The sequence below is a fragment of the Galeopterus variegatus genome, unplaced genomic scaffold (assembly GCF_000696425.1).
Source record: "Galeopterus variegatus unplaced genomic scaffold, G_variegatus-3.0.2 Scaffold7753, whole genome shotgun sequence".
Classification (NCBI taxonomy): domain Eukaryota; kingdom Metazoa; phylum Chordata; class Mammalia; order Dermoptera; family Cynocephalidae; genus Galeopterus; species Galeopterus variegatus.
Window position 1 is genome coordinate 34,848 of NW_007733864.1, and position 13,368 is coordinate 48,215.

Below are 13,368 nucleotides of genomic sequence, written 5' to 3' on the forward strand. Positions count from 1 at the left end.
GTGGTTGCTTAATAGTAGGTGTCAGCCTGGAACTGCTGGGGGCCACCCATAAATGGTAAAAAATCAAGCCACCACCAAGGAAAGCAGATCTGAGAGGCAGAGAGCTAGAGATTCCTGGTGATATCATTGAGCACCTACATCCAGCCATATCTGAACTACTCCTGGAATTTTCAGTTGAATGAACAAATCATTCCCTGTCTTAGTTTGTTTTCTGCTGCTATATCAGAATACCACAGAGTGGGTAATTTATAAAGAACAGAAGTTTATTTGGCTCAAAGTTCTGGAGACTGGGAAGTCCAAGAACATGGCACCGACATCTGAGGTCCATCCCATGGCAGAAGTCAGAAGGCAGAAGGCGGAAGCAAGTTTGGGAGACAGAGAGGGGCATAGGGGCTGCACTTCATCCCTTTTATCAGGAACCCACTCCTGTGATAATGGCATTAATCCATTCATGAGGGCAGAGCCCTCGTGACCTTATCATCTCTTAAAGGACCAGCCTCCCAGTAGTGTTGCTTTGGGGATTAAGTTCCCGACACATGAGATGTTGGGAACATATTCAAACCATATCAGTACCCTTTTCTGCTTAAACCAGTTTAATCTGGACTTCTACAACATGCAGCCAGTGTTCTCACTAATATGAAGGTAACACATCTGCCTTCATGGATGTGAAAACCTGTCCATTGTCCTCTGGGCTGTTCTAAACCAGGGTCTAGAGCACACTTCACTGTCTGCTGTCAGGAGTGTGGTGGGGTGGCAGTTGATTTGCTTGTCAGCTATCACTTACATTTGTTCTTCAGGCCCCACTTGGTCAGAGCCTCCTGCTGCATCTAGGAGAGGGCTGAGATGGGCCCCCTTTCACACATCACCAGAGTTCATGAAGTCAATAGCACACAGAGATTTAATTATGGCTCTCGACATGCAAGAAAGCCAATTCTGAGGCCACAGTTCATTTTTGCTCAGTTTGATTAATAATTGTCATTTCCTGCAGGATGTGAGCATGAGCAGTTGTTTGTTGTTTTTATTTTTGTTTTTACATTGGATGTATAATGTATATTTTGTCATTATTGCTGTTGTTTTCATACTGGATCTTACTTTAGTTGCCATTCCTCTTCTGCCCCTTGAGATCTCGAGGTCCCATGATTGCCCTGGGGACTGAGAATGTTCCTGCACAGTAACAAAGTCTACAACAGGTATATTTTTAGCTGGCTTGTTTGCATCTGTTTTTTCTGTTCCTTGCCTGATTGACGCCTGCTGGGTGAGAAGCACAGGAGCATAACTTTGCTGTGGGAGACATTTGGCTACAGTGGCAGGCTTCACAGCACCACGCTGGTTGTTTCTAGCCTGACAAGGGGCAAAAGGGCATGGAGATTTCCATCTCCTTAGCTCACCTTGACTCCTTTGCTCAAATGGACTGCAAGAGGGTAAGCTGGGCTTATTTACCATCTCTTAGTGGCTAGTGGGTGAAGAAACAAGAAGCATCACTGTGCTAGCCCCTCCTTGGGTTAAGGCTGGAAATCTTGCCAGAGAGAGGTATTTCCAGTGTGTGCACGGCTCTGTGTGGAGAGGCTTCTCATAGCAGAGGCAGCATTTGAAGACGGCCCTTCCCCTCCATTTGAGTGCCCCAGGACCCTTAAGGGGCAGCAAAAAACAGATGGCATACTCAAGGGAGTGGGGGAGATTTAAGAGAGTTTAATAAGGGGACAGTTTACAAGGGTGTAGGGAAGTTTAAGGGAACCAGCAATGGATGGTGAAGCACCTTGGGATTAGTAACAGAAAGAAACTGACTTCACCCGCCCTTCACCCAAGACATGAAGCACTAACCACACCCTGTGAAAGCTGTAGCTCAGATAAGGCTGCCCAATAGCAGCTGTGGTTTTCAGTAGAGGAACACAGCTATTGCCAACCGGTGGCTGGGCTGGGAGAGAGCTGGGGGCAATGAAGACCCTGACCTCTCTCTCTTCCCACCCTCCGATCTGTTGGATCCTCCTGTTGGCTGAACCAAACCCAGTATGGGAGTCTTATTGGTGCAGTCTGTGGATGCCAGCCCACGGGGGCTACCAAGCAGGCTGGAGGAGGGAGAAAGGTGGCTATGAAAAGAAAAACAGGCAATATCCAGCTCTCTAGTGCTATCTCCTTGTTTCAGACAGAACTCTCTGGCATGTAAGAAACAGAGACCCACTCATGGCTACTTCAAGGAAAAGCAAGTGATGGGACTGGAATCTGGAAGATGGGAATGTATGGGAGCATGGAAATTATAAAGACACCTTACAAAGTTCCTCAGGAAGACTGTGTATGGATGCCACTGGGGTGGCACGAGGAACAGGTAATCTACAAAGCACCCTGTCCTGCTCCAGCTTGGCCTTCAACCTTATGGGGAAGAGGCGATGCTATCTCGGTTACTGCAGATGTTGACAGAGCTTGACCTTGCACTATTTGCAATGCTTGCTGACTTCCCCTCAAAGTACAAACAATGCACACTCATTCAGCAAGCCAAACAATGAGGAGATGTACAAAGGAAAAGATAGCTCCTTCCTCCGTCTCTAATCCCATTCCCCCAATCCAAGAAAATAAGCATTAACAGTTTGGCATATATCCTTCCTTACTTTTCTCTATGCTCATTCAAACATATTTATTTATTTATTTTTTCCCTTTTTGTCTTTTTTTTTACTGACCGGTAATGGGATCGCGACCCGCGGTGTCGAGCCCGTACTGGGGACCGGCAATGGGATCGCAACCCTCGGTGTTGCGCCCGCACCACGCTTAGCCAGTGAGCGGGAACCGGTCTCCACATGGGATCCGAACCCTCGGCGGGAGCGCCGCCGCGCTCCCAAGCGGCGCACTCTCCAGTGCGCCACCAGGCCGGCCCATTCAAACATATTTAAATGTTTATATTCAGAAAGTATTTTTTCTTCAAAAATGTAATCCTAAAATGTGCATAACACTACAATCAATTTTGTTTTTCACTAAAAGTGAAATGGGTATATTTTTAGGGCAGTCAATACATATAACTCCAACTTATTCTTTTTAATTGTTTCGTAATATTTCATAGTATCTGTATATAAAGATTTTACTAGAAAATCACAGGTCTTTTTCAACTAGCCAACACAGAGTTCTTTGTGACCTAATGGGTGTAAATTGTCATAAATAAAGCTCACTTATGGTCTCCAAGTACTTCCAGGCCAGTTAGGGCTGTAAGACTTGGGCTTGAGTCAGGAGGACTCATAGTTCAAGGTAACCCATAAGTGGCACACAGGTGGCCTACACACTAGATGCTTTAGGAAGAGTTGTGTGGGCTGAGAAGTCCCAGAAGGCCCTATGGAGGAAGGGTAATTTGAGCTGGACCTTGAGAGAAGGGGAGAGTTACTATTGACATTTTAGGCATGTGCAGCAACACCAATTAGTGACTAATGAAGTGCTGTGAGGCACAGGGTCTGATGGACATACTCCAAGGTTAGACAGCAATCATTTGTAAGTGACACTGTTTGGAGGCAAAGAGAGAGGAGCTAATGTCATTCAAAGTTCTTGAAATCAGTTGGTTTTCCCCAAGTAGTTTAATTATCCCTCATGCCCCTAACTCGTTCACACTCTTGATTTGCGTAACAAAATCTATTTTCACTGAAAGCTCATATGTCAACTCGAGTCTTGTCTGTGTCCAAATGATCACAAGTTTAAAATCAGGCATGTCTCTGTTAATGAGCTTTGACATGGTGCCCATTAGACTTGAATACCATGGGGCCCCACAGGTCTGCTTGCAATCACAAGGACATCTCAGCACAGGCTGCCATCTGTGTAGGAGAAGGAGTCCTCACTCTCTGGGTGGTGTGGGAGAGCAGGCTTCTCTCTTTCCTGTCCCACAGTGGCTTCATCCACCTCTGTCCTGGCTTCCCTCATGCTGTCCCCTTACCTTGGCCTCCACCCTCTTCTGTCCCCTCACTAGTATCACTGAAGGCATTCCCTCTGCTTCCAGGTGGCCAATGACTCTGTCTTGCTCCCAAATTGTATCCCCTTCCTCGTCACCCTGGCAGATTCTTCTCCACATGTTGTCTTAAGTTTCTGACCTCATAGGGACATAGCCTCTTAAAGTCCTTGTCTATGGCAGCAGCACTTGGATCCAGCCTTGACTTATTTCCCGAGGTCTACAGCTTGAGGACACACCAGCCCTTCCTCCTCCTGTCCCCTGCTCCGTACTACAGCACTCCACAATTCCTTGCCTCCTTACCTCTCTGCACTTTAACTCCTGACTCTTCCAAGGTTTGGTGGGATAAAGATTCGCCACACACCTCAATGAAAAGTTAAACTTTCTAAACTCAACATTTAGAAGACTTCAGGAATCATTACAAACCCTGATAAAGAGTGAAAGGGTCCCACTTATGTATTTCTGCTTTAGTTGCCTGTGCCTTTGTAGTCTTGTCCAAAAAAGTGCTGTGAGCTCCTGTTTCATGTAGTGTTTCCCCTGTTTTCTCTGAATAGTTTCCAGTCTTAAATTTAGGTTTTTGATCCATTTTGAGTTGATTTTTCTGTATGGTGAGAGGTAGTGGTCTAGTTTCAATCTTCTGCATGTGGATAACCAGTTTTCCCAGCACTGTTTGTTGAAGAGGCTGTCCTTTTCTCATTGTATGTTTTTGCACAGCAAGGGACACTGTCAACAAAGTAAAGAGACAACCTGCAGAATGAAAGAGAGTGTTTGCCAACCACACACCAGACGAAGAGCTGATCTGCAGTATCCGTAAGGAATTTAACTCAACAGAAAAAAACCTCCCAATAACCCAATTTAAAATTGGATAAAGGACCTGAACAGACATTTCTCAAAAGAAGACATACAAATGGCCAACAGGCACATGAAAAAAATACTCAACATCAATAATCATCAGGGAAATGCAAATTAAAACCACAATGAGATATCATCTCACTCCAGTTAGAATGGCTGCTTTCTTTCTTTTTTTTTTTTCCCTTTTTTGACCGGTAAGGGGATCACAACCCTTCGCACAGTGTGGCCTGCACCACGCTCAGCCAGTGAGCGCACCAGCCATCCCTATATAGGATCTGAACCTGTGGCCTCAGCGCTATCAGCGCCGCACTCTCCCAAGTGAGCCACGGGGCCGGCCCAGAATGGCTACTTTCAACAAGACAAAAAATAACAAATACTGGCAAGGATGTGGAGAAAAAGGAACTCTCCTACCTTGTTGTTGGGAATATAAATTGGTACAGCCACTGTGGAAAACAGTATGAAGTTTCCTCAGAGAACTAAAAATAGATCTACCCTACAACCCAGGTATCCCACTACTGGGTATAAACCCAAAGGAAATGAAATCATTATATCAAAAAGACACCTGTACTCCTATGTTCATCACAGCACTATTCACAATAATCAAGAGATGGAATCAACCTAAATGTCCATCGATAGATGAATGGATTAAAAAAACTGTAGTGTATATATACAGTGGAATACTACTCAGATACTAAAAAACAAAACCCAAAAATGATATCTTATCATTTGCAGCAACACGGATGGAACTGGAAACCATCATGTTAAGTGAATTAAGTCAGGCAGAAAAAGACAAATACTGTGTGATATCACTCATATGTGGAATCTAAAAAATATAAAAGGGGTTCTCATAGAAGTAGAAAGTAGAATAATGGTTATCAGAGGGAGGAGGTAGGAAAACTGGTGCACTAATGGGTACAAAACTATGCCATCTACCCTAGTGAATCATTGTGTAGTATCTGGATGTATTGAAACAATGTGTTGTTTCAAACAACCCCACAAATTGTACAAATAAATGTATATATTATTTTTATATATATATAAAAGAAAAAGAATTAAAGGGACACATACCTTGATGCAGTCCCCTTTAAATAGAAAAAAGTTCCAGTTATGAACCATGTGAGGGAGGCAAATTCTCACCTTATAGAGGTGATGCCAGAAATTGCTTTTCCTTTCACCACACTATCCAAGCTGTTGAAATGTCTCCCCTCATTGTTGGGAATCTATATAAAAGCTGGTAAACTTTTATTGCAGGTATATTACAGCTTTACTTTAAAACACCCCTCTGCCCCCTGCCTTGACAGCACAGAGAGAAAGATTTCACATGCAGTTTGCAGCTGCCACTCAGGCCCTCTTTGAACTGTGAGGACAGTGGGGGAATAACTCTGGAAGCCCCCTGCATCCTCATTCTCACCTGCTCTAAGCTCACTCCCCTCGAGGTCCCACTTTTGCCAAGCCTCGCCTTGTGCAGGGCACTTCATGAAGGTCATGGGGCCCCCTGCATGTAAGGAAGGGAGGGGGTCTTCAGTGCAGGAGAGTGGTTCCCAGGGGTTCCCAATCTGGGGAGCTGCATGGAAAAGGCTCTATAGAGAACTGGAGACTGACCAGAGTGGCCCCAGTTGAAATGGGGGTATGATGGAGGACAGAGGAGCCACAAGCTCTCTGGACTTGCCTCCTGAAGTGACTCAGCCTTTAAATCTGAAGGTAGTTGGAGAGTGGGGTGGGAGGAGCATGGGCTCTGATGTTAAACTGTTTTCCTTTTCATCTTGGTTTTTGCAGTCATTAACTACATGTCCTTGGGCAAGCCACTTAATCTCTCCACTCCTCAGTTCCCTCATGTTTGAAAAGAGGTAATAGTCAACTGGAGGGAAGTGGTGGTGATTAAATATAAGAACAGGCGAATCTCCCAGAGCCGGTCCTAGTATGAAGTAGATGCCTAATTGACATGGAGCTTCCCCTTCTTGTGTCTGATTTAAGTTGCCTCTGCTGCAGTGATGGTTTTCCATTCTCATTTAGTTCTCAGCAGTCCACTCTTATTAATTATTATGGAAATGCTTTTACTAGTTGAAGCAGTATGTTTTTTGTAAGGTCAACTCTAAAACATCACATGTTCATGGTTCTCTTCTCCATTAACCTTTTATGATTGATTAACATTTTGGGGGGCCTTTTCTTAATCTTTACACATTCACCACCTGTTTGCTGGGACTACCTGAGATCTCTCAAATAGATATCCAGAATAAAGGCTGAGTTGAGATTCAAGATAGTAAAAGAGTGGTTTGCACTTCTTAAGTATCCCTTATTATATTACCTAATTGGGTCATGTATTGGATGTATAAAGTAAAGCATTACCTAGTCCTGCCTAAAACGATCTACAACTGACCCTCTACATCAGAGGTGGGTAAAACTAGAGCCTGTGGATTGAATCTATCCCACCATCTGTTTTTGTAAATAAAATTTAATTGGAGCACAGCCACATCCATTTTTTTTTTTTTTACAAATTGACTGTGGATGCTTTTGTGTTATATGACATAGTTGAGTAATTGCAACAGAAATGCTATGGCCTGAAAAGTCCAAAATATTTTCTATCTGGCCCTTTGCATGAAAATTTTTCTGACCCCCTATTCTAGATTATCTTCTGCTGATGTGTTTCAAGGTCCTTCCTCAGCTCCAAGAGGACACTGAGAAATTAACTTCATGCAATTCACTATGTATTCTCCCAGCTGACCTGCTCATTTACTAGAAAAACATTGCACTGCCACATGACCTATGTGTTGGGTATCCTTTACAGGCAGTGTGGGCCTGTCCTGACAAATTATGGTCTTTTAAATCCTAAGAGTCATTTTAGGGATAAGGCCCATCCTGGAAGACCCTAACAGCTCAGAGAAGACCTGAAAAGCATTTAGCTCAGCTGGCAGCTGTCCTTGGTGCTGACTGCAAACCTTGATTCTCTGATACCTTAGTAAGTAGCATCTGATACTTGAAAGGCATTTAATTGTTTTCAAAGGCTCTAAAATGTTTTTTTCACTTGATTCTACTATCATTTCTGAGAGGTACAAAATTTTTGTATGTTAATGTAGGAGCTGGAAGTAGTTCAGGACTTTTGTACACCATGCGACCAAACTCCCTTGTCTGTATTTTTATAACTACAGCTTTACTTTCAATCTCTCACTAAGCTCATTCTGCCTTGCCTGCAGATCCTGCCAGATAGCTTTTGCTGGAATAGCAGATATTTGGCTTTATTCTGGTTGTTATCTTGTCCAAACCTACACTTGATTCCTTGGACTCCTTGAGTCCTGCCTGAGCCAGGCCCTTCCACTACCCTCTTTCCCTGCCTGTCCCCCTCAAGAATTTTCTTCCTCATACTTCTGTTTAAGTTTCTGTCTTTCACTAGACAGAGGAAAACTTGCCATTTAAGTAATACACCCTCTGGACACTAACTAAAGCTTCTAAGTAATGGGAAAGTGTTCATCTTCTTTTATGATAGGTAGTCCTGAGCTTAAATATATTCTTTTTTGAAGAGAAATGGTGTGGTCTTTAAAATCCGATGGAAATCCAGCTCCTGACTTCCCATTTTGGAGCATAAAGAGAATTGGACTAAGGTAGATATGTCACTTTTTGCTTCTTTCCCTCCCCTCCCCTGCCATCAAAGCCACAGCCTCATTCCCAGAATCCTCAGCTTGTATGATAGTTGCATGTTACATTCTGGCACATGCTCAGGTGTGGAGCAAGGAAACGTGATAATATTGCTTCATTTAATAGTAGTAGGCTTACCCTAGTGATAAGAATGTAGCTATCTCATAGAGTACCAATAAATGTTTATTTATCATAATAGTTTGTGGTAGTCATGGGTAAAAGAAAAATCAATGATCAGATCCAGTAATGAGTCTTCCTTGAGTTCTAGAAGTCAGAGCATCATTAGTGATCTCATACCCAAACCCTTCATTTTAACAATAAGAAAGCTGAGACTCAGGGAAGGAAAGTGGCTTATCCAAGGTTTCTCCTTGGATGAGGGAGTTAGTGGCATTATGTGTATCAGAATCCAGGTCTTCCAGTTCCCATGAAACCAGCTCATCCCCTACCACTTTTCTAAGGGTGCAGGGACAGTGTCTCAAGGGACCCTTCAGGAGGGAAAAGGATGATGGGACCACCAAAGTTCCAATTTTATATATTTAATTTATTTTGAAAAAAAGATTTTGTTCCCTAAAGTGATTTGAAAGTCACTGCAGCAAAACATGCTGACTCAATTTGGAGAGATTGAAAACCCTGCAGAAAACTGAAAAGTCATTCAATAATTGATTTCCATTTATTGAGTGTCTATTGTATTCCAGGTACTTGTCACTCAGTGGCTCATTTAATCTTAACAATATTCCTATGAGTCACATATTATGATCCTATTTTAAATGAGGACACTGAGTACCATACAGTTTAAGATCCTTTTCCAGCAAGTAATTGAAGGAACTGGAACTCAAACCTTGGTCTTCTGATTTTAAAACACTCTTTCTTTATTACTACAAGCTTTCATGTCATTCCTACCTTGACAACCAATTACCAGGAGAGGTTTCAGCCTCCATAAGTGATCAGTTATTGTATCTCATATACCTAAAGTCTAAAGAGAATCCCGTTGTTTTGTTTCTTAGGTAGCATTTAAAGACTGGATTGAAGTGATTCCTTCTACTTCAACCTCTCAGCTCCACCGTCTCCATCTTCATCTCCCTCTTGGGTACAAGACTCTCCTGTTATGTAGAAAAGAAAATGAACACAGATGTGACACATTCATCAAGAAAGACATCACCGCCAAGCTGGGAACCAGGGAGATGGCTGAGACTGACCCTAAGACCGTCTGGGATCTCACCTCAGTGGTGGAGACACTCCTGCAACAGATGCAAGATAAATTTCAGACCATGTCTGACCAGATCATTGGAAGGATTGATATGAGTAGTCTCATTGATGAGCTGGAGAAAACATCACGGACCCCATGACACAGGCTGAGGTGGAAGAACTGGAACGTGAAAACAAGATACCTGGCACACCAAAGAGTTGAAGGTTGCTAATAATTTACACTGAAATCTGGAACACCATTTTTCCAAGCCAAGAGAAGACCAAATGGCTTTTTGCGCCTACCTATTATATGTAGACAGGTTTTATATTATGAAGTGTGCATTCTTATCACCTACTATATAGTTAGTTTATAGAGTGAGTTTCCTCCCAGTTTCTTTAACACCTTGGCCCTTGGTCAGTTATGTTATTAATTATTAAACACTAAAACTTTGGTGGTTCCTGAAAAAAAAAAAAAAGAATGTAGATGATATGAAAGAGACAACAGAAGATATATTCATAACAGAGGATATGAATGAGACACTATTTTGAGATAAGAATCCATTGTTTTTATTCCTATATCACCAATTCTTTCCCCTGAACAGTCTTGCTTCTCTGTCGAACATGGAGAGGGGATGACTGCTTAAGCATGGGTAGACCTGGAGGTTCTGGTTGCTGTTTGAGGGTGCTTGTTGACTGAGAGCCTAGAGATCTAGTCCTCTCCTCTGGATGCCATCTCTTCTCTGATGGCAGATATGACTATATCAATGAGATTCATCCCTATGAACTTTAGTCATATTCTGGCCAGGAATTCCTGGTGGCATTATTGATATTGGAGTAGAGACTCCTCAACTGGGAACATCTCCAGATGGTAAATGTGCCTTTGGTCTGGGGGAGAAGATGCAGTCCAGAGGGCCGGTCTCCTGGTCAGATGAGGGGCAAAGGCTGCATTATAGCAGGAATCTTATTGGTAACAGTATCAAGGCAGGCTGGAAACAAGCACATAACCAAAACTTCATTGCTCCAGAAACTCAAGGTGGGAAGAACCCTCAAATTGTAGGCTTGTCTATCTTTTGGGTGTCTACTGTCAGCCACCATCAGAAATTACCTGTGTGAATTCGTCTAGTAGAGCAGTTCTCAGCAGAGGGCAGTAATAAGAATTGGGTTCTAGTTCAGACTCAGTTAGAAGCTCACTCTTTGACCTAGGGCAAGAGATACCTTTTTACTGAGTCCAAGTGTGGTCCTCTGCAAAAAGAAGGAATTGGGCCAGCTTGTTCCTTCCTGCTCATACGTTTTCACTGTGAGGGTGAAATTTATTCCACTCAGAGGCCAGAGCTGCTTCTGCTGCTCTCTGCTGTGTATTTGTTGTGTCTACTATGGTTGTCCTCATTGTGTGTGTGCATGTGTGTAAAGTTATATGACCTAACGAGGGCAGGGAAAGGATGCCAGGGCTTCAGGAAGCCAAGTATATAGGAAGAGTTAGAAAATAAAGTCCATCTCTTTCTGGACTCTAAAACAACCTTGAATGGGGACTGAAATGCTGCTCAGAGGCAATTTCCCCACCCAATTCCATACCATTTTCTCTGGCCTCCTAGTTTCTACCCTACATATGTTTTGAGCGGTCCTTACCAGCCTCTTTCTGTGTGGATATGAATAGGAGACAGGACAGAGAGAAGATACCATCTCTGGCCTCAAGGAGCTCCCAAGCCTGTTAGGGAGAGAAGGCTAACACCAGAAACAACTGATCTATACCCGGAGCTATGGCAGGGGAGGGGATGAGAGATAGAGGGCTCCAAGAGGTGAGAGGAGAGCTGCTGGAAAGTGGCAGGTGACATTCTGCATTCTTTAGGACCTGGCCCAAAGGACCCTTGCTCTCTCAAGCCTTCTGTGCTTTTGCACACTCAGATCTCACAGCTTTCTGGGATCAGACAGCCTTTCTAGCTTTTGCACTACCTAGCATTACTCTTTGCTTGATTTTCTTCCTTTTGTATTCCTCATCTGGACTGTGGCAGAGCCCACAGCAATTTGTATCTTTTTGTCTGCCTTCTAGCAGTACTTTACAAAATTTATTGTGGAAACAAATTACCAGGGGAACTTGTTAAAATGTGGATTTGGATTCAGTATGTCTTGTGTGAAGCCTGAGATTCTGCATTTCCAGCAATCTTCCAGTAGATGCTGGTCCTCTCGGTCTGTGGACCTCTCTTTGGGTAGCAAGCTTCTGCAGTATTAGACACAGACCAAATCTTCTGAGCTAACTTGTTGATATACTGAACTGGTTAATGCGCACATCACTTTCTTTTTCTGGATCTCCTTTTTTTTAGTAAGTTAGATGAGGAAATTTTTTGGAGGCACGACAAATGCTAGGCTTCTGTATTACCATTTCCTTCTGCTCCCTTGGTTAACATTGGTAATCGAGCATGATATTCTTTCCCTCTGAGCTTGGACATGTCCTATTGAGAAGGATTTCTCAGTATAATGTCCTTGAGAACTTCTGCTCCAACAGAGTTGGCTTGGGGGATGAATCCTGTTTGGTACTCTGGATAAAGATGTGTCTTAAGGTCTCTTCTAATGGAGGGATTTGGGGTGTGTGGAGGGTGAGCTGTGGCACATGCTACAGAGATGTGCCCCAGAACCTGGTATCCACCCTGAGAGATAAAGGTATGACTGCCTCCGGAGCCCCTCATGCTGGAGAAACCCCTCAGTTTAGGCCTGGGAAATGAGAGAAGGGGCAGGAAGAAAGAGAACAGGTGCTGAAAGGGATCAACTAGGTCAGGGGTTCTCAATCATTTCTGCACTTTAGAATTACTAGAAAGTTTTAACAAATAGTGACGCCTAAAGCCACCTTTACATATTACATTTAATGGGTCTGGGGTATGACCTTGGACATCAACATTTAAAAATCTCCCAGGTGAATCCAATGTGCAATTAGGGCTGAGAACCAGTCATTTAAGCCCATCTGGACACACGAAGGACAAGAGACCGAGAAGTTTGGTTCACCTTCAATCCAGGGCTGAGAGATAAGCAGAGTCCTGATCTCTCTCTACCAATTGGCCACCCCAGGACTGAGATTAAATGAGCTCTTGAATGTAGCTCCTGTTGAAGGTGCTTTCTGAGTAGAACTGATTCCATCTCTAGAGGCCAAGTCAAATGTAAAGGATTTGAGGAAAGACAACAACTCCCAGCTATTTTTTGCTCAAAATGGATCCATCCTAAAGAAAATGAGATAAGGTAACCCTTTCTCAGGCATGATCATTTCTTGGAGGGATGTTATTGTTACTGTTGGCTCTGTCAATCCAGATTGGCTTTTTGCATTGTCTAGATTTTGTGGAGGGGATCTCTCTTCCTTCCTGGTTAAGGGCTTGGAGCTGGAAGGCAGCCCTAGTCACATTTGTCCGTTCTTGATCCTCAGTCTTCAACATGGTCTTCTCTCATTTTCTTCCCTGATGCGCATGCCCTGTCCTCCTTGGCTCCCCATCCTGCAAGGCTCAGCTAATTCAAATGAAAGGAGCAAATCAAACTAATTCGCATTAGTTGGGGATAATAGACACTGCTGCCCATACCCCCAGCCCTCTTGGACTTGAAAAGGGGCCGCTTGCTGTCCGAGCACAGCTTTAGGTTATAGAATTCCAGGCCACAGATGAGGGGAATTGAAGCATCCTCCCAGTCACTGTTGGGGGAGATTGGTGGGGCTTTTTAGAGGGGCAGAGGGGGAAGGGATGCTGTTCCTATGCTCTTTTGTGTAGATGTCTCCTCAAATGGTGAGAATAAGGCGCTGTTCAGGAACAAGC

At 43.6% G+C, this 13,368-nt stretch overlaps 1 protein-coding gene across 1 annotated transcript; it reads left to right on the top strand.

Annotated features, from left to right (window-relative positions):
* Positions 1-9,554: 9,554 nt before the first annotated feature.
* On the top strand, positions 9,555-10,045 carry LOC103607830 (heat shock factor-binding protein 1-like). Its single transcript, XM_008592297.1, is given in 2 exon segments — positions 9,555-9,721; positions 9,724-10,045. Coding segments are annotated over 2 exon segments (225 nt in total). The 5' UTR covers positions 9,555-9,579; the 3' UTR covers positions 9,807-10,045.
* The last annotated feature ends 3,323 nt before the right edge of the window (positions 10,046-13,368 follow it).